General features: G+C 34.9%; 1 protein-coding gene across 2 annotated transcripts in view; it reads right to left on the bottom strand.

The window, feature by feature from the left end:
• Window positions 1-251: 251 nt before the first annotated feature.
• LOC150099044 (uncharacterized) overlaps window positions 252-22,761 on the bottom strand; it is a 59,756-nt gene continuing 37,246 nt past the window's right edge. For both annotated transcript variants that reach the window (XM_090405269.1, XM_090405268.1), the window contains exons 3-7: window positions 18,974-19,450; window positions 15,204-15,320; window positions 12,948-13,178; window positions 9,264-9,491; window positions 252-481 (exon numbers count right to left, since the gene is read on the bottom strand). In XM_090405269.1, the coding sequence (XP_090261395.1) occupies window positions 446-481; window positions 9,264-9,491; window positions 12,948-13,178; window positions 15,204-15,320; window positions 18,974-19,450 (1,089 nt within the window). In that variant the 3' untranslated portion in view covers window positions 252-445. The remainder of the gene's footprint in view (window positions 482-9,263; window positions 9,492-12,947; window positions 13,179-15,203; window positions 15,321-18,973; window positions 19,451-22,761) is intronic.

Here is a 22,761-nt window from a genome sequence, read left to right as displayed (position 1 = left end):
AACAGCAGTAAAGATTTTTTTTTTTTTACACATTATTTCACCTAATTGTAAATTCTGTTTGTTAGATCTATTTATTCTACTTGTTATGCCATTAAAATAAAATTTGTTTAGTTTATGGTAAGCGTTTCATTAACTAATTGTTGTTGTTCATAAATAAATGTATTTGTATTTGTATAATTAACTGTTGGAAATGCAAACGGTGACTGTAAATAAACGTTCATCGCCACAAATGCACAATATTCTCTTGTTTATTCACATTGACTAGGAGGGATGAAAACTATTTCAGGATAACAGTTCTCTATCCAGATTCAATGCGATTCAATCATACATATATAATATGCAAATTTATACATATTTCACGAACCACATAACTTGAGTAAGAGAAATGGGTACTTCACATATGAATTTATTCAATCTTGTAGTAAAATCAAATACGGAGAGCTGTTCAGTTAAAATCGGATTTCCTTCTGCCATATCTAATCTGAAATAAATAAATAAAACAATTAAAAATGTTCAGAACATGAAAGTTTCCTTCATTTCTTCATTATTAAATGAATAAATAAATAAGTACCTAACTTTTTTGAAGAATGGTGGACAACCTGGTTCTACCCTTAGCCATCACTGATATCTGATCCCAAGACTGGCAGTGATTTAAAGGGACATCAGGCGAAATAATAATAATATTATTATTATTATTATGTGACACCTTCAGGGAGTCCAAGGACTCATCGCAGGAGGGCACTTTACTCTGCCTTGCTCAGTGACACCCAGAGGGAAGCTAGGGGACCCTGGCACTCCCCAAAGAAAAAGGGGAAAAAAAACTCGAAAATTTCCAAAAATCTTTTCGTAATTAAAATTAATTTTTTTTATTTATGTTGTTGTATCTTCTATTTCTATACTACTTAAGAATTAGCGATCATTGCAGATGCTCAGTCATAGGTCGTATGCGATGCGTAGTGCGTATTCTCAAATCGTCTACTCAACAGCCCCCCCCCCAAGATTAAATCCTGAGTGCACCACTGGCCTTGCTAAATACATCTCACCCACCCCACTACTACTACTTAATTCTCCTACTATGGCACTGCATTTACCATTAGCACCATCTACTGCCCATCATTACCAACAACAGTTTTGACTATAAATTGCATATGTTCTGAAGGCTAGTTTGTCAGCACGCGGGATGAAAAACTCGCATACATGTGGTTGACACCCACTAGTATATTGTGATTCTTAACCCCAAGAGGTATAAATTATTGTCAAATAGTGTGAATTCTATGATTTTTTGATTCTTGAGTTGCTAGATTAAAAAAGCTCAAGTTTCTGAGATAAAAAAAGATGCTACTTGCCTCTATCAAAGTTTGACTGACTAACTTTGAAGTGGCAGAAAAAAGGTCTCGTTATTAAACTGTTTTTTAATTTCACTTGATCTCATTATTCTTCTGTATTCATAATTCATTTATGTCTTCATTATACTGATTTCACTAATTTCTTCCTCATGCTCTCAGCATCACAAGATAATAGCATCGTAATATAAAAAAACAAGTGTTGTTTTTCCATTTCACATTTCTTGAAATTCAATTCCTTTCTTTTCATACTACTTTATATTATAGATTAACTACTTTAATCTATAAGTGCATTAGTAAAGTGTAAGGAGTTTATTTTAATATGATGTATATCACTGTCTTAATTTATTCAGTTCATATGGAAGAATTGAAACAAAAATAATACAAATATGCAATATAAAGAATAAAATGATAAATAATAAAATATAATAATAATATATTTAATAATATGTTATAACAGACTCACTCATTGGATTTTTAAATGCACTCATCTGATCGAATATCAAGAAATGAATTCTGATCAACAATCAACAATTCTATTCTGAATAATTTCAAATTGCATTTTATGTGAACAGTTATAAGAGCTTGATAAACACGATAGTGTGCCCACTACAGTATCGTAAATTTCCTTATTGAACCCAGGGTCATACTTATACACAAGTGCACGAGGCCCTAACTGGGGGGCCTGAAAAATTAACGCCAATTTAAGTGTCCCGAACAATGATATTTAAAATTGAAGAATTAAAAGTATAAATAATTAAAATCGAACATAAAATATTCTGATTGTTTTCTGGCTCAGAAAAAAGGGTGTTGTTGCTTCAAGTCAACATCTAAACAGATCATATGTTCCTTTAAAAAAAAAAAAAAAAAGAATGCAAATGCTATTTATGACTCCATGACTCTTTGTGCTCATGCTGCATATAGGTAACATTCATTTTCTGTTCTTAAAAGGGTGAAAAATTATTTAGGACACTCTTTGCATCAGGATAAAATGTCAAATTTATCACTATTATTTACTGAAAATGATGTTGTGAATAATTTGAATTTTGATGATGCTATTGATATTTTCCAAAAGAGAATAGGAATGAACATTTGTAGACGTTAATTAGTGCAAGTTCAACATTTGTGTTTGATGTGTATTGTTTTTACTTGGCATAAGTTTTTTAAATAAATGTAATAAGTTTTTTGTATATATATTGATTGTTTTTACTGTCTTTATTCATTTCATAAGCGTGGAACTTGAAGCACTATAGCGCCTCCCTCCTGCCTCGGGAAAAGTGTAAGTACATTTCTGATTGAACCTACTTGTGGATGTATCTTTCAGCAATCAATTTACGACTAGTTAATAAAACACCCCTCTCTCTCTTCTTTTTTTGAAACAATTTGAAGGAATAATAATTCTTCTCGGTCTGGTAGAATTTAATAAAAATAAGAACTGATAAAAGTTGTCAAGTCATTTAAATCTGACCTTTTAATTAATTGAAACAAAATGATATCTACTCTGCATATGACACAGCTCTCAGTTCAGTTGTTATGAAAAGTGAATGATGTCACCATAAAATAATGCTATTATGGAATATTGTTTTTGTGAAGTTATTTCTTTACTTGTCATCATATGTTATAGATAGTTTCATAGTTTTGTTTTGCCTAATTTTGCCACTAAAATGGTACAACAAAACACAACTGCACTTGATTTGACTATACAAGTTATTATTATTCAGGCCTCCATGGAGTCAAAAGAGTCATCACTGGGAGGTCCTTCCTACGAAACACAAAGTCTATCAAGGCTCATCACGGGAGGTCCCTCCTAGGAAACCATGTATATCAAACCACTCCTCAAACTCATTGACCGTCCTTGCATTCACCACTCTATCAGGCAATGCATTCCATGGTTCAACCACCCTCCATGCAAAGAAACCACTCCTCACCCTCTTGCTCACAGTTTCCTCTCGGAACTTCCAGGGATGGCCCCTTTTCATCGCTCCTTGTTTGTTTAGGTGGCTAAGAAAAGTGTTTAGTGTCTGGCGGCCATGGGATCAGATCGCGAAAACATCGTCAACGTATCTAAGCCAGATTTCGGGTTTTAAAGGAGAGGAATCTAGAGCATGTTGCTCGAAATGTTCCATATAAAAGTTAGCAATGCCCCCCCCCCCCCCATTGCTAACTTTTATATGGATAATGGCGAGCCCATGGCTGTGCCTTCTTTTTGTAGGTAGAAAGCGTTTTGCCATACAAAATAACCAGGGAATTTGTTCTGCAAAAGGATTGTGTCATTGATTGGGACATTCGTAGAGAGCAGAGACATCAAAACTGACTAATAAATCATCTTTTTCTAATGTAATATCTTTGATTATGTTTATGAAGTGTTGTGTGTTTCTGATATAGGAGGGGGAATGACCTACCAACTCCTTGAGTGTTGCTAATTTCTTGGCTAGGTGATAATTCGGGTTATCTATACCTTCGACTATCGGCTGGAGTGGTGTGTTTTGTTTGTGTATCTTTGGTAGACCGTAAATTCTCGGGGACCGAGCCTAGTGCGAAAGTAGTTTTTTGACTGTATCTGCAGGCCATGTAGTAATTGATTTAAGTAGTTTGTCTGTTTTCTTTTGTATTCTATTGGTTGGAGCGTAGTTAACAAGTTGGTATGTACTATTGTACTAGTCCGCGACTAGCAGATTCATTTTTTCTAAATAAGTGGTTCGGTCTAGAATCACGGTGGCACTTCCTTTATCGGCTCTGGTTATTACGATGTTCGGATTTGATTTTAATGATTTCACCGCCGTTAATTTGTGTTTCGTTAAGTTGCTTGTTATTGTTTTCTTATGATTTATATTTAAAATGTTGACGGTTTCTAAATGTATTTTGTCTGCTATGTTATTTGTATATACTCCAGACGATGATCTTAATATGAAGATGGAAACTTCGGGAAATTAAAAGAGTTATTTATAACACGGTTGTAAAGTCATAATTTCTGAAATGATTTCATGTCAATGTATTTGCAATTTTTGTTATGTGACCTTTGAACTTCAACTTCCTATCTACCATATCTCCAAGATCCCTAGACGCATCACTTTTTCTTAGGATTATGCCCATAGATAATTCTACCAATATAATATGCTATTGGAAATCTTACTATGCTAAAGTGTATTACTTTACACTTACCGACATTGAATTTATAGCCATTATTTATCCACATTTCCAGCGTATTCAAATCATTCTGTATAACAGAATGAACTGATTGAACAATCGAATATCTCCTGTCAAGTCCTTTGCAGTATCATTAATGTAGAGATTGATTAAAAATGGTCCAAGGAACTGATATTGGTAATGTACACAATTCAAATCTGGCAGATTGACATCCACCATAAATCACTTCCTGAAACTGGCCGTAAGTGCAACTATTTGCCAATTCGATAGTTCATGTTCCAATCCGATTATCTTCCAATTTATAAAAATAGGCCTTTCCTGCAGAATTCTATCAAATGCTTTAGCAAAGTCTGACAGTATCAATTGTGTATCCCATTCTGTTATCCAACTCAGCCATAGCATTGTTATAAATTATGAGCAAATTGCTCATACACATTACAGTTCATTGCAAAGTATAGATTCTCTTTAAATCCATTTCTGTATGGAATATTACCAACTTTTCCAAAATCTTCACCACTGCACCAGAGATACTGACAGACCGATAGTCGGATGCGTCTACCTTTGCAGAATGGGATTATTATACATTCTTTCTTTTCTGTAGAATCTTCCATGTGCTGAGACTAAAAGTGAACATTTATCTGGGGATCTGTAATTATCCTGAGATTTGTAATAATAATAAACTTTAAGATTTATCATTGTTATTCGTTAACGATATGTATTGTAATATCATAAGGTATTTTAATAGGTATCGTTAATGAAAGCCAGTCCGGGTTTTAAAGGAGAGGAATGCATTTCTTAAGTATTTATTCCTGAAAGTAGTAATATACTTGACGTCGCCCGTCAAGTATACTTGACGGTAATATACTTGAGTATTTATTCCTGAAAGTGGTAATATACTTGATATACTTTTGCAGGCTGGACGTCGCCCACCTGCAAAGCTGAAATGGGTGCCCCCAAACAAATGGCAATTTATTTATTTTTATTTTTGTCATAATCATGTGGAAAGAATGTACAAGAAAGAAATAAAAATTATACATTTGTTTTTGAAAACATTTTATTAATTAAAATTTAAATTTCCTAGTATTGATATTAACAAAATTATCTATAATATTCTTAATGTCTAAGTTTTCACATATATCATTTTCAATAGCTATTAATGCTAGACTTTCAAGCCTTGTTTGTAACATACTTGTTCTTGAATGTCTTAATTAATATAAGTTTCGAAAACGAACGCTCACCGCTTGCTATACTAACAGGTATAGTTAATAATATTCTTAAAACAATTGCAAAATTCGGAAAAGATAAATTATTCGACACAATATATTTAAGAATATCGAGAGGATTTTCAATTTTTGAAGTATCGTTTCGAAAAATATCTGTATATGATTGTATCTCGTCAAAGAGTTCCATGGCATTTATATCTTTAGTGTTACCATCTTTCAAAAGAATTTCTAAGTTTTCGCAGTTTTTTCTTAACTCTTCATTATTAATTTGGAAAAGTCTACACAAAAGACTAAAATTATCAGCGCGAGTTTTAAGTTGTTCAAAACGTTCGTTTAACGAAGTCCATGCAGTATCCAAAAGTGTATAAAATACGTTGACTTTAAATTTATCTTCTGGTGTTTGTGGCTGTTCATCAGGATGTTCGTATTGAACCTGACGTTTTTTCTTCCGTTGGCGAACTTCTAATACAGATTTAAACTCTGTTTCTCCATCCACGTCTTCACTTAGTTGTTTTGCTATTTCAAGAACTTTTTTATAATATGTATCTGATCGATATTCCGATATGAATTTTTTTTAATTTCCAATGGATCTTAAGACTAGTGATATAGTCATATTTTTATCCTGAAGAGGATAAAAAATTTGACTGGATTTATTAAAACTAACTGGATTTATTCTATTAAGCAAATCGTGCCAAATTATTAAAGAGCAGATGAATTTATAGTCTTTGATTGTAAGACATAGAACTTGTGCTTCATTTTGAATTTCTTTATTGACGTTGTCATTATTTAAAAATTCAAAAAGCGCGTCATAAATTTCTCCTAATTGATAACGTAGAGGGCGAATTGCTTTAATTTTGCTTTCCCAGCGAGTTTCCGATGGCTGTTTTAATGTTATATTCAAAAGAATTGTACAACGCCTTGAAGATGATGAAAAAAAAATTTTTCTTGTACAGTTGCAAAAAAACTATTTGTAAATGCAGATACTTTTGCTGTATCGTTGATCATTAAATTGAGAGTGGCCAGCACATGAAACGTAGAAAACCCGCGGATTTTTAGCTAAAAGTAAATTTTGAAGCTCATTTTCTTTCCCTTCACATTTGCTCCATTATCATAACTCTGGCCTCGCACGTCCTCAATAGGAATGTTCCATTTGGTCAGTTGTGCAGTTATCTCGAATAAACCGCGGCCTGTAGAATCATCAACACTTACAAAACCTAAAAAGTTTTCATTGATTTCGACTATTTCATTAGTACAGAAAACAAAGCGTATAATAATAGTTATCTGTTATGTTTTACTAGCATCAGGTGTGCAGTCCAAAATTATCGAATAATATTTGGATTCTCGAATTGATAATAAGATTTTATTCCCTATTGCATTACCAAACATTTCTATTATTTCATTTTGACCATTCTTACTCAAATAGTGTGCGCTGTTGTTTTTTCGAAGGACTCTTTCAATATGATTTTCCATAACAGGATCAAATTTAGCAAATAATTCCACTAATTTTTAAAAGTTTCCATTATTTTTGTTATATAATTTATCTGACGTTCCTCGAAATGTTAAATTTTGACCACCAAGGAATTTTATTATTTCCATTAACCGTATTAAAACATTTATCCCATGTTTCTTCTCCATATCGTACATAACTTGCTCCTGACAGTCGATAGTACGTTTGTTTTTTTAAATTTTTATTTAATTCTTTCCATTTTAAGAGTGTTTCATATGAATTGAACTTGTTTCATGTCCATGTAAAGCTTTAGATATATTTCCCCAATCACTGAACCCTTCTTCGAGACTGCTAGATTCAATAGATGAAAAAAGCTTACAACAAAAGCAGAAAATAGAATTTAAAGATTCAGAATAAATTGGCCATGTTCTCGAAACGGTCTCTCCATTTTCCATTCTTCTGTTATAATAAACATCACTAAATTTACGTCCATTGATATCTCTTCGATATTGTATATTTTTCTTTTGAGTAGGTCTCATTTGAGTTAAAATTACTCTTAATTTATCATTAATTTTTGGCCATTTGCCTTTATCTTCTAAATTTTCAGAAATTAACGACTTGTCTCTCTTGACAGTTACTTGTTCCAACTGTTTCTCATTTAATTCCTGCGTTTGACTTTCTCCTTCACCAATTACATCATTATAAGAGCTTGTTGATGACCTGGGTTCGTCAACATCGATTCCTGGTTTGTTTTGCTGGTCTGTATCATCAGAAGAATTTGTAATTTTTTTAAGAAAAGTATTAAGAGCTTCGGCTTGTTTTTGAGCCAGTGCTTCTTTTGCAGCTTTTCGTTTTCGATTTTTTGCACCGGATAACTTTTTCTTCGTATCCATTTGTTTAATTTATTTTTGAAAATAAACTGAAATTTAAGAAATTAGATTTAAAATTTTTATAGTAATAATAATTTTTTTGAGTTACAAAATAATTTTTGAAAAAAAAAATAATAATAACGGTCAGATCTATATTTGAAGTTATTAGAAGAAAAATAAAAATAAAACATTTACAAAAACTCCATAAATACAACAGGTAATCGATGATATAATTAATAAAATAATACTTACTAAGAGGAACTGTTTACAAGTACAAATATGCAAATTTTAAACGCCAAATGTAAGAACACTCCGAATAATTCGTCTTTATTTCACCACTGTCTTACGAATACTGTTTGATTAATGAGAGTAAGTGAATCATACTCTGAGCCACGGGGATGAAAAGGACCGTTTTATAGTTGTCAATATTAAAATCCTATTCTGCTGACAAGGGCCGAATAGGACTTCCAGCGCCCTCCAGCGGCGAAATCAGCGCGGTAGTAAATGATATCTACTACTTATCAGCACTAACCAGAGCAAATACAACTGAATTTTATTGTTTTCATTTCAAAATAGAAATCATCCCCGTGAAACGGGCCGTTATAGTTGTAGATCCGGTTCAACCGGTGCAGAGTTCTGCACGCTCTGCACCGGTTGAACCGGGCCAAACGACTGCTAGCGCTTCAGCGGAATGAGACTCTAAGGTCCCGTAGAAAATACATTACGGGATAGGGTTATTGCACAGGGCTGCTATGAGCTGAGCGAAGCAGTACGCTTGCTGCCTAAGAAGGCGCGTTCATGACAATCTTAGTGGGAGAAAATCTGATCTATTTTTATGCAGAATATGTAAATTTGCAGAAATTAGATTGACTTACCTAATTATTATTACTTAATAATAATTAGGTATGTCAATTCGTTTACAAACATTTAAAGAAAGAATGAAACTTCATGCTAACACTTCGAAATGGCGCCCACCTTGTAGTGACGCCCGCCTGCACTGCAGGCCCGCTTCCGCTGGCCCTGCTTGTACATACATATGTATACATGTAAATTAATTTTAATTTTCACCTTTTCAAAAAGTTTGAAACATCACCATGACGATTCTTTTATATCCTATATCGTTTCTATTATGATTCATCCCGGAAAACATTTCAGAAAATCAATGAAAAGAAGTATTCAGTCCTAAATAGTTAATTAACTATATCTTGATTAAAAAAAATCTATTTATACCGACCTGATTACTTCTGAAAAATGGAACCGCTTTTTGACTCAGGAAAGGTGAGACAGATGAATCAAGATTTGGTGTTGACATCACAAAAGAAGCATGATGTGGTGTTGTAGGTGTAGTGAGAGGTCTTGCAGTTGATGCAGTTGATAAAACAGAAGAAAGACTAGTTCTCCTAACTGATGAAGGCTGTACTTTTTTCCTAGGACGTCGTAATCCACCATCGAGATCTTCTTCCTAAGATTGCAGTGATAGTTTCAAATTATTTTTAGAGACATAAATTGCCCTTAATTTGAACCATAAAAAAAGTATTCCTCATTCTAATATGAACGGTTAAAAAAAAAAAAAAAAAAGTGGCAACAATGTTTTCAATTTTTATTTTATTTTTTCTCAATTACTGATATTAAAACTATAACTTTCATTCATTATAACCAGAGACCATCTCATAGCATCAGGTAGTATGTATGACACCTTTGGCCAAACATAGTAAATGAAAACTTCCATGTGATAAAATGTCACTCGGTGGCTGCAGAGCAAAAGTTCTGAATGTGAACCTCATTCTGTGGTAGCACGGAAAAGGCCTGCTTCTCCAAAGTATAACAAAGTCTTTTTTTTTTTTTTTTTATAGTTCCTGGAACTCATGTCAGAAGAGTAGGGGAGAGAATTTCCTAAAGACACCTCATTCCCTACTGTCAAATTCCCATCTTCTTCCAGCCCAATTACCATAGTGCTCTGTGCATTTTCATGAAACATTTAAGGGGCGCCAAACAGGTTTCCATTTATGGCATGACTTATGCCATATATGCTATTGTAGACACGAGTATAGTAACCAGATTAGGAAGGCCACGAGCTGCATTTTCTGTTCCGTTGTTTGTAGAACATGTGGAACTAAACAAATTACTGAGTTACATTCATCTTTGATAAATAATATATATATATATATACAGTATATATATATATATATCACGTTACATTTTCTGTTCAAAACAAAATAATGAGAATGTTAGTTTTTTGATAAATGTTCATGATTTTGGTTGTTACCTCTGAACTGAAATTTTTCTTCATTTGTTTGCTCAGATGATGTTTCTGCTAACTTCCTCAACCTTGTGTTGAGATTATCTCAGGAAGATATTAGGTGGCAGTGGTTTCGTAGTTTTGTTTCAGTACTAGCAGCGAGTGAGGTGTTGATTTAACTATACAGGTAATGGACAAAAAACAATGGAAACGCAGAGTTGTCTGCTTGCATTATCGATAGTTGCAATGCAGCATCTGCGATGCACCAAATACAGATGCAATTGATATGGATATATACTCTCAACATTTCTAGGGACGTTTGTATTAAGGCAAACGGAAGTTTGCTGCCATTTATTGCATGTTAGAATGGAATCGAGAGAGGACCTCAGTGGCTTTGAAAGCGGCATGATTGTTGGAGCCAGGCTGGCAGGTGCTTCTGTAAGCAGAACAGCTGAAATTGCACATGTTAGTCACAGAACAGTTTCTAAGGTTATGTCAGCATGGCAGTCCACAAGATAAACCTCATCAGCAAAATCCAATAGTGGATGAAAGCCTTTATTGGAAGCGAGGAGCGTTCAAGCATTAGTGCGCTGTGCCACAAAACATAGTAGGGCTAGTGCTGAGCAATTGTGTGAAAAATACGACACCAGTGAACCGGTCCTGAGAAACTCATTTCAACAAAAAACTCTGCACTGGGAACTACATAGGTTTGGATTGCCTTACATAAGCCTTTGATCACTCCCGTCAATGTACACGTTGTTATGTCCAGTGGTGCAAAGATTACAGGCAGTGGAATACACAACAGTGGAGGGATGTGGTATTTTCCAATGATTCCACGTTTACACATTTTGCCGCAAACGGATGAACACATGTGGTGTCAACCGAAGGAAGCTTACCGGCCAGAGTGCTTGTTTCCAACTATGAAAGGTTTTGGTGGTTCTGTAATGGTCTGCTCCACATTCTCATTTCATGGTTTGGGACCACTTGTTGTATTGGAAGGCAAAGTGGATGCTGCATGTTATCTTTCAATCGTAAATGATCATCTTCATCCCATGTTTGCACACTGTTCTCTTATGCAGCCAGCTATGGATAATGCTTCCATTCATCGAGCAAATTGATCACCCAGTGGTTTACAGAACATGATGGTTAGGTGTCCTGTTTGCCATGGCCATCCCAATCACCAGACTTAAATCCTATATGTATGGAATATTTCGGAGCTAGCTCTCAGGCAGCGTTTCCCACCTCCAAAGAACAATGGCGAATTGATCCAGTTTCTGTCAGACGAATGGTGCAAAATTCCTTCCGTTGAGTTCCAAGCACTGACAGAGTCTTTCCCTCGAAGAATACAGGCTTTACTAGATGCCCACAGCAGACCAACGCATATTAATCAAAACGTGTCACCCTTCTCACTTGTTGTCCATTATCTTTATATGTTAAGCGGTGTGTTGTCTCCGCTCTTGTTATCTCAAACGTTCTGATTATTCTGTAGATTGGACTGAAGTAGTGTTTTAGCATGACTGCGTAGTGGCATAAATATTTACCTTAAACATTTTGTGTTCTGTCATTGCAGCCTGTATGAGTGTGGGTTCTTCTCTTTGTTTACAGAATACCAGTGTTACTGGTTTATCTTGCAACAATTGTAATACTTTAAGTTTGTAGTCTGCATAGAATGTATATGATGTGACTACATATCTTAAAATGTTTTCACATAATGTCTTATAGATTAGTAATTTTATGTATGTGGAAGCAATGTCTTTTAATTGGTATAGTTCGTTTGCTGTTATCCTGAGTGTGTTGCGTAGATAATTTGTATGGCTATTCGAACTTTAACAGCATCGAAGTGAAATCCGAGATAATATGCTGTTTTTACCTGTGAGATGGTTATGGTTTAAGGATCAGTGCTTTGTGTGTAGGAGGATGAACATCAGATAGGGAGATATTTAGTTTCTATGGGTTGATTCCGGGGTTTTAAATATCATTACCTTCCTTTGTATATGCCGTTGTCAGTTAGCCAGATTGATGTCATGTTACATATTTATAAGCTATGTTTGAGTTGTTGTGAATGGACGCTATGGCCTTGTGGTTTTCATGTTGGAAGATATTACTTTTTAGGGGAAGCTGGTTATGTCGTGTGTTTGTGAGAGAGAGAGAATCGGAGAAAGAACAGCTTCTTGTGATACTCCACAGGTGAAGTAACAATGAAGGTTATACATGTGTGTGTACACATATGAATATACATTTATAAATAAATAAATAAATATATATATATATATCAATGTATATTTATAAATTCATGTAAATGAATTTATAAATATACATTGATATACATAAATATTAACAAGAAGTATTTCATGTTAAAGGTTTAATTATTATACACTACATTTCAGTGGTGCACCTAAAGGGGGGACAAGGGGCCCTGCTCTCCCCCAAAGAAAAAGGAAAAAAACATTAGAAAATTTTCCAAAAATTTTTTTTCTAATTAAAATTCATTTTTTTATTTATGTTGTGCTGTCGTGTGTTCTATTTCTATACTACTTATGAATTAGTGATCATTGCAGATGCTCAGTCATAAGTTGTATGTGATACATAGTGTGTACTGTCAAATCATCTACTCAACTCGCCCCCATCCCCAAGATTAAATCCTGAGTGCACTACTACTACATTTAAACTAATTCCTACCTCAACGGTGATGACGATTCCATCAGCAAGAGATTTTCTTCTGCGTAGTTCTGTCATTAACTCAGAGAATTCTTCTTTCAGTTGATCTAACCGCTGATAAAGAGCAGCTTTCGATGCAGGAAATTCGATAACGTCATCTTTTAAAGTCCTGTTAGTGTTCAAAAGATCTTCATCGAGCTTTTCGGAAATATCATGGATTTCTTCCTGGACTGCATGCAGTTTTTGTTGTAGCTAAAAGGAGCAAATAGAACCACATTCAAACTATTCTAGATAACCCAATAGTTAGCAAAACAACTTAATATAGTTATTTTTCTTGATGTTTTTTTTTTCTAGCAGATAACTGTTAAAGGGGGATTGCTTCAATTGCTTCAAATCATTCATGCATTTAGTGTCAATATTCATGTATTTACTGTAAAATGTTAGCAACATTTCTGAGAAAAGAATTCTACATGAATAAACTGTTAATTCAGAACAGACAGAAGGTTATTACATGTTTAGTTGTTACACAACACAATGATATTTCGATAGCATGACCGTTCGTCATGAGACGAACGGTCATGCTATCGAATATCGGTCATATAATTTTTCCTCTTCGTTTACTGTTCAGAGGAAACACACTCGATTGACAAGCATAATACGCTGACCTTAATTGTTTCTGCTAATTCCAAACAATCCAATGATATTTGTAACAATCTCCTCGTCGGTGTATTTTTTGATTGCAGTCCATAGATAAAGAAAACTGATAAATAGTTTTCCTTTTTTTTTTCAACCTCATTCTTCATTCTCTAGCACCAATACATTGAATTTCCTCTAGTTTTGAACAGTCTTAAAAAGCACTCGGAACTACATAAACATTTACTATGAATTGTGAAATGAAAAAAATGAACGTGTGGTTCCTGGTAAGAAACATATTTCAGCCGTGAAGTTTATAAGTATTGGAGTGATTTCCATTAACATTAATCGACTTGGGCCATTTGAACAAAAATTATTGCATTTCACAACAGAGATTGAAATATATTTCTTAAATACATATTGAAATAATTTTAGTCTTGATCACAACTTTAAAGTCGGTGATTATTTTGGGCTGTTTTGATAACTGCTCCATCGTTTTTAGTTTATTCTGTCATATTATTGCTGTGGGCTGGAAATTATCAAATCTTCCAATGAATACTGTTTTGTTGTGAACTAATGTGGGAACCATAGAAAGAACTTGCTGAAACAAATGACCACAAGTTATTCTTCTGGAAAAATGGTTTTATATATCATAAATATACACACATGCCCTTTACAGGCATATTAATAAAATATTGGATAAATAATGTTTCATTACATGACATATAAAAACAGAAAGAAAAAGTTTCCGGATTGTGAGGAGATTTCTGGCGGATGAATGTGGATTTTCTGAATGCTAACGGCAGATATATAGACTAATCACATATGAAACTGAAGCCACTCTTCATTAGAGAAGACGTGTTCAATTCAAATGGCCACTATTTTTCTTTAAGAGAAATTAAGAAAAAAACAAACAGATTGAAAATAACAATCACAGCAGGGAAAAAAACTATCCAGAAATATACAGCAAACATATAAAAGACATTTCTGTTCATTGCCTTCTGGAAGGGGAAGAGTTCCTCTCCTCTCCCGAGGGAAACGAAGAGAAGCAATACTAGACAAAGGGAAAACTAGTAATCCCCTTTCATCCATCTTCAGAAAAAACGTCCCTACCAACAAAAACAGACACCTCAATCCGAGAAAGCCTCCCCCCCCACCTTCTCGAGAGAAAGGAATACGAAATGATGCCACCATGCACCACCAGGGAAACACCCTAAGGAAAAATATTTTTCCATCCCATAGTCTTTTCTTGCAACCAATTTTATACCCCTGAAGGGCCGAAACCTGAATTTTCTAAAACCGAGTTAATTCTTTCAGAATGTGAACGCATCCTCTGGTGAAAGAATTATATATATATATATATATATATGTAAAGAATTTACTTAAGACTGAGGAAGCAAATCAAGCTTTGATGAATGAATATATATATATATATCGAAACATTGCATGTCACATATTATTGTTTTTAAGGAAGAAGACTATTATTGTAATACCTTTTATTGTGATAGTTACAGAGAAGATTAGATGGGGATTATTATGGAACTATTCGGTCAGTAAGGTATATTAAGTGTAAGCTTTATGGTTTGTAATATCTAATATCTAAAAAAATAGCTAAAATTTGAAAAGATTTTAATATCCACTCACTGCCTGAACAGGAGGCTTGATTATCTCTTCTTGTCGACGTTCAGCTGAATAACTGCTCCGTCTACGATGCTCACCAGGGATTCGACGCTTTTCCAAAAGATTCGACAAGCGATTAATCTGTGTAAATACAACTTGTTAATTTTATTAGATCTGCTTAAAACATAAATTTTAATTGTGATATAAAAGCCTTTACTTTTACAACTTATGACTTTTTAAGATACGTTATATAGGAAATTTTAATACAGTATAATATAAATATTATACGGTATTATATTATAATGTAATATAACTGAAAGCAATAACTACAGCATTAGAAAAATAAAGTATCCATTTATTTTCATTCAGAAGGGAAACCGACTTTTCCGCTAAGTAAACTTAAGTTTCCGAAATTCAGAGTTATGTAGGTCTTTACGTGGCTCGCTATAATATCATTCTCTATATATTTCTAGCATTTATAAGTGAAACAGCTATAAATTAAAATACGAGCTTACATGGCATACCCGATAACGAACTCATAAAATGCATAACTTTCAACACGAGTTATTGCATATACGGTTTCATCGCTTGCCAATCTATGGAATATAGATTCGAATATCAGTGTAATATGGAAGTTTATGAATGTCTTCGGTAGGTGTCAGATGATTTTCATCGTCAACCGCTTAATGGGGCGCTGAAAACTGCGATGTTTAATCACTAGATCGGAGTTCCAGATCTGATTCTCAGCCTATTGGTACTAGGTGAGACTGTCAGGAAATGTAACGAGTCTCTAAGAAGAATCGGCTTGTTCAAAATTCCTGTCAAGTCACTGAAATCCTAAAAGTCTTACATTCCGAAATACTTAATGACGTTATCAGAGATCACGTCTTTTAAGTCCAGCACAGAGGATTTGCTTAACTTATCTAAGCTGACATAATGCTATCAATCTCAGAGACTTCAGTTTCTTAGTGCAAGCATGGATATCCCACACTGTTAGAGTAAATCTTCTTCCCTTCACGTATTAGGCCTAGTGACCTGTTACGGAGCTATCCTTAGCCCTTCTAAGCCCTTCTTTATCCTGAGGATAAAGGTACGGTACTATGCCTCCTAGTGTGTCCTATATCTGTAGATGCTTGTGTTCACGGGGCCGATTTGCCTGCTTGCGGAAGGAAAAACCCCAGATAAACTGGGGAGAAAAGCCCTGCTGTCCACAGCCAAGACCGGCTAGCTTGGCTATGTCTGAGAAAGATCCTTAAGCTCCTCACGTCGGCGACGGGAATCGAACCCAGGACACCCCTTTCCCCGGCATATGGTTGTGAAGCGCATAGCAACTAGGCTAACCGCGCTGACGAAGTAAATCTTTATAGATATATAAATTGTAAGGTTTCATCACGAAGACAATACTGTATAGCTTCGAAGTTACAGCTGTCATTGTTGATTTTAATAAGTGAATAATCATTTTTATTTACGATATTTATTTATTTTTATTTTTTTAAATTTGGAAACGATTAATATTATTGCAAAAATTATTATCTATAAAACCATAATCATCATAATTACTTATATTTGTTATTTAGTGCCTGGTATTCCAAGTGTAATTATTAATTATAGAAAAAAAATCTAAAACAAGAAATAAAAGGACTAAAAATAACACATACATGTACACATCTCATTTCTTCTAAACACTCGACAATTGGTTGAAGAGAGACAAAAATATCTGTATTCATTAGGTACAGTTAGTCTCATTTTAAACTTTATCATTATAACAGTTTTTCTTTTAATCACTCTGCTATTTGCTCCAGCTTCTAATCTAATCCATTCTTAATATTTTCCATTTTTCCGTAGCATCCTTTGGAAAACTACACCGATCAACCTTTAACTCTCAGCAGTGACACACACAGGGAGGGGGACAAGGGGCCCTTCCCCCCACCAAAAAAAAAAAAAAGAAAAAGGAAATAAACACTAGAAAATTTCCCCAAACTCTTTTCCTAATTAAAATTCATTTCTTCATTTATGTTGTGTCTTCTATTTCTATACTACTTATCATGTATTGGCGATCATTGCAGATGCTCAGTCATAGGTCGTATACAATGTGTAGTGTGTATTCGTAAATCGTCTACTCAACTCGGCCCCCCCCCCCCCAAGATTAAATCTTGAGTGTCCTGAGTGTCCATTAAATCCTGAGTGCGCCACTGACTCTCAGTTTTCATTTCAGTTTGTTGTTTCAAATAAACATTTTGCTTACTGCTCACTACCCACCCCTTTTTAATGACCACCACCAGAGATTAATTACGGTGATACAGTATATTACTGAATATTAATAACAAAGAGCTCTGAAACATTTTTGGTGGTAGCGAGTGTTATTGTGACAGTTATTTGGTTTCAACTCGAATTTCTTCATTTTCGCTTAGCTGATAATAACTTATTTCTTATTGTTCAGTACGGAACGTGAACTCTGTGAATGGCTTGCGTGTGCTCCTTCCCTCTAGCTACACATGAGGTTCACTCTTCATGGATATGCTTAGTAGAATAACTAGGAAGCCAATACACCCTCCGTTCTTGGTACAGCGGTAATGCAGGTTCCATATCATAGCAGAATGCAGGGGGGAACTATTGAGGCTGCTCATACACCGAAATAGGGAAATCGTATTCGTTTTCTTGAGCTTTGCACTCAAACTCTGGTAATATCAACATTCGCAAATACAGTAACACTGCGAATTAGGAAAAAAAAAATCTTTCATTGAAAGAAATACCAAATAAAATAAAATAAAATAAAATAAACCCTAAAACCTTTAAAACAACCAAAAACAGTTTTAAAATAACAAAAATACAATAAACACGAAACAACCAAAATCTATACAATAACACTCCACATCTAAGAATTTCTCAGATTTCTGTTCTGATAATGATGCTTCTGCGTGAGCTACTTGCTCCACCTATTATTCGACAGTAAATTCATTCTTTGGAATTCTGGGAATTCCAAAGAAATTATTTGGAATTGCCAAAGAATTCCCAAAGCGTGTCGTAATGGAATCATATACCTATGGCATTGTCATCATATTAACTAGTTAATAATCTATAGCATGCGAAATATCTTATGTGTCAAGGATTAGATAATCTGGAAAGCCTGATGTAAAGAATAAACATCATTTCAGACCTCCAATAAGCAGGATCACTGTCCCACCGGATTAATTGCATCATCCGGTGGGACGATGACTCTGCAAGATGAAGCCAGCACATTAGTCACAGTCCTATATACTAGTTATTTGATGACCTTGGCCGAAATGAATATTTCATGCATAAAAACGACCAGTAACAAAACATAGTGTTGCTGCTGCAAAACAGAGTCAATAAATCAAGCAAGCTGAGCGCTTGCGTGTAAAAAAAAAATATATATATAGAATCTCCCCAAAACATTTTCAGGATTGAAATATTCGTCGATACGGTTGCACTCAAACTCTGCCACTTACTTTGAGCCCATACAGTACAATGGTTCGTGTTTACCTCTAGGCCCATAAAATTGGATATCAGGGTTTACTCATACTCGTACTGTGAAGCTCTTTAAACAGCATCCAAGAATAACATTTAGGAATAAGTTCAAAGATTATTATTATTTTTTTATAAAATATGTGATACAAATTCAATGAATAAAACATAGGTTAAAATACATCAGTTAAAATTGTAGATATAGTTAATACTAAAATGACTGACGTTCACTTCAGTATTTTGTGGATATATTAATTAAAGTTAAAGTATAATTTATGTTTGATATAATTAAATGCTTTGCTACATACTTCAGTTGCGAATTCCTTCAGGAGCACATTGGGAGAGGAAACAAAATTTTTTTCAGCGGATACAGCGATTTGAAGAGATCCTGCATATGACATTATCGAAAATGATATCGGAATTTCAGGCGTGCATGCCATCCAGAATGTTACTTTCTTCACTCTTCGTGAGCCTAGAACGACAGTCTCCTCTGGTCCAGGAATGTTTGAGAAGAAGACACTTCCTTTCTGATTAATATTTCCTAGCAGCCATTGACCTATAACTTCCGGTAGAAGCAGCAACAAAAAATGAATTGCACCATACATTACTACAGGATCCGCGGAAGTTTTCAGCTCTTCCATTAGGTGCCGGACTTCCCACAGACGAGGAATAGAGCCTTCTGTGTTCGTAGGTAGTCGGACATTCACCAAGGAGAAACGAGTTCCCATCTGAGGCAAAGCATCTGTGGATGTCGGTTCATACCTCAAGTCTACAGGTATACTCATCTGTTGAAATAAATAGTAAGTACAATTAAATTTTTTGTGAAGATTGTAATCATATACTTTAACATATAGACCGTGCATTATTACAGAAAGTAATTTTATACAGCACCAGATCAATTTCCCATCCAAAATTGCTGTCTACTTTTATCTAATATACAGACATATCTTTTATCTAATATATCAAATAGCGAATATACAGACATAATTAACTGCACTTTCGCACATCATTTAATAGGCAGAGTGCTGAAACATTGGACAGCATTCATGAGCTACGCGTTGAGGTGCTTATACCATCGCTAAAGAATGCAGATTACCAACCAATAATCGGTGGCAATTATTGGTTAGTAAACTGCATTCTTTACTTTTTTTCAGAGATAATATCTCTCCATTGTAGCCAAAATACTGTACATTACACAGGAAATATTTCTTTGCATTACATTTATAGATTAAAACTATCAGCAATTATAAAATTATAAAATGTTTGTGATAGCCATAGCTATAAGGTGTTCGTTAAGCTGCCTTGTCGAAAAATTACAGCTCATTGAAATGAATTAGAACTTCCATGGATCGAATAAATTAATAATTATTAGTTTGCTTTAATATCATAGTATCACTAGTCTGATTGTTGTCTCAACTAAATGTAAAATGTCTTCGTACATGGAATAAAAATTAAAAGTTAAGTATTGTAGGATAACTCAATGATTGTTCGAAGCAGACATTGTTGTACTGAATCGTCTGAGAAAGAAATCAAGGGAAGTAATTCTTTAAGAAACTATCAGATGAAAAGGCAAGCAAAGTCAGTGCCATCTTTATTCTCTTTTGAAACCCTTCACATGAAATGGCAACTGTGAAACCAGTTTAAGCACAGTGCAATAACGGAATTGAGCACCAGGACTAAATAGCAAATGTGTGAAACATTTATGATATTTGACAAAAACAACAAATTACTTTAACATTTCGCTTAAGTGGGATACAGATGAAAAGGCATGCAAAGTCAGTCCCATCTTTATTCTCTTGTTTGTGGATAGAATCTAATGAAACCCATATATACAGATTCACTATATTCATACTACAGAAATACACTGCTTAATGTAAGTAGGATTCATTATGTCATAGTTCACACACACACACACACACACACACACACACACACACACACACACACACACACACACACACACACACACACACACACACACACACACACACACACACACACACACACACACACCGGCCACTGAATTAGAAACCTTTATGAAGATGTAAGTAAACGTCACTTACGCAACGTATATGCAAAATACAAATCAAAATGAGAAAACAAAGGATCTTTTTGGAGTTCGATGAAGGGGCCAGTCTAGCTGGAGCCACGATTCTGAAAATAGTAGCTCTGACTGGTTTCTCAAAAGGTGAGATATCCAGGGTGTTTAATAAGTAGAAAAACAATCCACATTGCTTTTCCAAGAGGCGTAAGTGTGGTCCTAAGACAGTAGTCTGTCAGAAACGAGATCGCTTCGAAAGCTTGTACGGACAAACAGACGGAAGTATTTAATGAAGGCATTTCCCAACCCAACTCATATCTTACCGAACTTTATGCAGGGAATTAAAGAGGATTGGTATTGGCAGTCACATGCCTAGAGGAATCCATTGATTTCTGCGAAGCACCAGAAAGTTTGTCTCTACAATGGTGTGTCAGGAACACCGTGATTAGACACTAGAAAAAAGTCATGTGGTCCAGTGAGTCACGGCATACCTTATTCTGTACTGATATAGGCAGAGCGTTTGGGAGGAGGGCCCAGGAAGCAATGAAACTAGCTTGCCCTGCAAACACAACTGTAGGTTCTGGAGGTGGTGTCATAGTGTGAAGCATGTTCAGTTGGTAGGAACAGGTCTCCTGATATTGCTGGAAGATCAGGTGTTCTCCAAGAAATATCTGAACAGTTCCTGATCAAGTCCATCGTGCAATGTTGACTTTTTTATCCGGCAGGTGAACGGATGCTACTCTCCCTCGCGCAAGAACTGTTCAGCAGTGGTTCAGCGAGCATGACAGCGACTTCCGTCATCTATACTGGTCACTGGGTCTAAACCTATTGAGAATTTATGGAACAAGTTACAAAAACAGATCCGGGAGGAAGTCCTCTTCCATTAAATCTCAGCCAGTTAAAGGACTGTTGGTAGACGTAGATGGAATCCAACACCATGTGGAATCTATGCCAAACCGCAAATGTGCTGTAATTCGGGCTAAAGGAGGTCCAGTACGGTACTAAACGGTATTGTGTGTGTGTGCGTGCGTGAGTGCGTTCTTGCGTATCACGCTTACACACATGTATGATTTATGTTGATATATATATATATATATATATATATATATATATATATATACATATAATTTTCTTCTTTAAGAAAGAAGAAAATATACAAATAGAAAAAAAAATAGACAAAGGCAAATTGATCACAGGATCAATTTGCCTTTTCTGAGGGACGAAACTCTCCAGTTTCCAGAGAAAATACCTTTACCTTGGCATGAGACCGGTTAACTCATCATATGATTGAAAAAAATCCAAGAAAGGCTCCTCACGGCACAGACCAAAGGGCTCGTCTGTACCAAATAAGTTAGGGATGATCAGGATGACAATCTAGTCACTTTTAATGTTTCCCAAACACATTGTTTTCCCTTTATTTTCATTAAAATACCATTTCTCTCTCCCCTTAATTTTAATATTGCTCAGCGTAGAAGTCAAGATCAGATTTCTCTTCTCGAACTGGCATGAATCCCTAGTCTTTGCCTTTTTCCTGACAAACACATCTTCTGTAGATAGGTTCCTACAGCAGCAACAACATCAAAATAACGTGGGATTCGTTTTCGCTAAATAATTTACTTTTTTTCAGCTACTAAGTCGGTACAAATCCCAAATCCGCTCAACCTTGAAATACTGCTCTGACATGTCGGTATATTTGATTTTTTCAGAAGATGGCAGTTCAGTAGCTGAAGATCTGTTTTTTCACAGACTCTCTCCACCTACCGTTTCAGAGATGGGTCAGTTTTTGCAGTGTTTTTTCAACAGATATTTCAATGGACACCAGGCATCAGTAGACTTGGAATCCATCACGCCTCTCATTTCTATTAAACCTACAGTAACACGAGTAACAACTGTCCGATATTCTTTTACAGACTTACCGAATCTGCTACTTTCGTTCATTTTTCCTCCTACCTCGATTTGGTGCAAGTCTTTCCCATGAAGTACTCCTCACAGACCACAATTTCAAATAGAAAAAAAAAAATTCTTAACATCTACGCACACACGATATTGATTTGC

The sequence above is a fragment of the Typopeltis vanoorti genome, chromosome 15 (assembly GCF_054136105.1).
Source record: "Typopeltis vanoorti isolate ZY-2024b chromosome 15, IOZ_Tvanoo_1.0, whole genome shotgun sequence".
NCBI lineage: Eukaryota > Metazoa > Arthropoda > Arachnida > Uropygi > Thelyphonidae > Typopeltis > Typopeltis vanoorti.
Note: the sequence above shows the minus strand (reverse complement) of the source record. Positions and strands in the feature narration are given on the sequence as shown.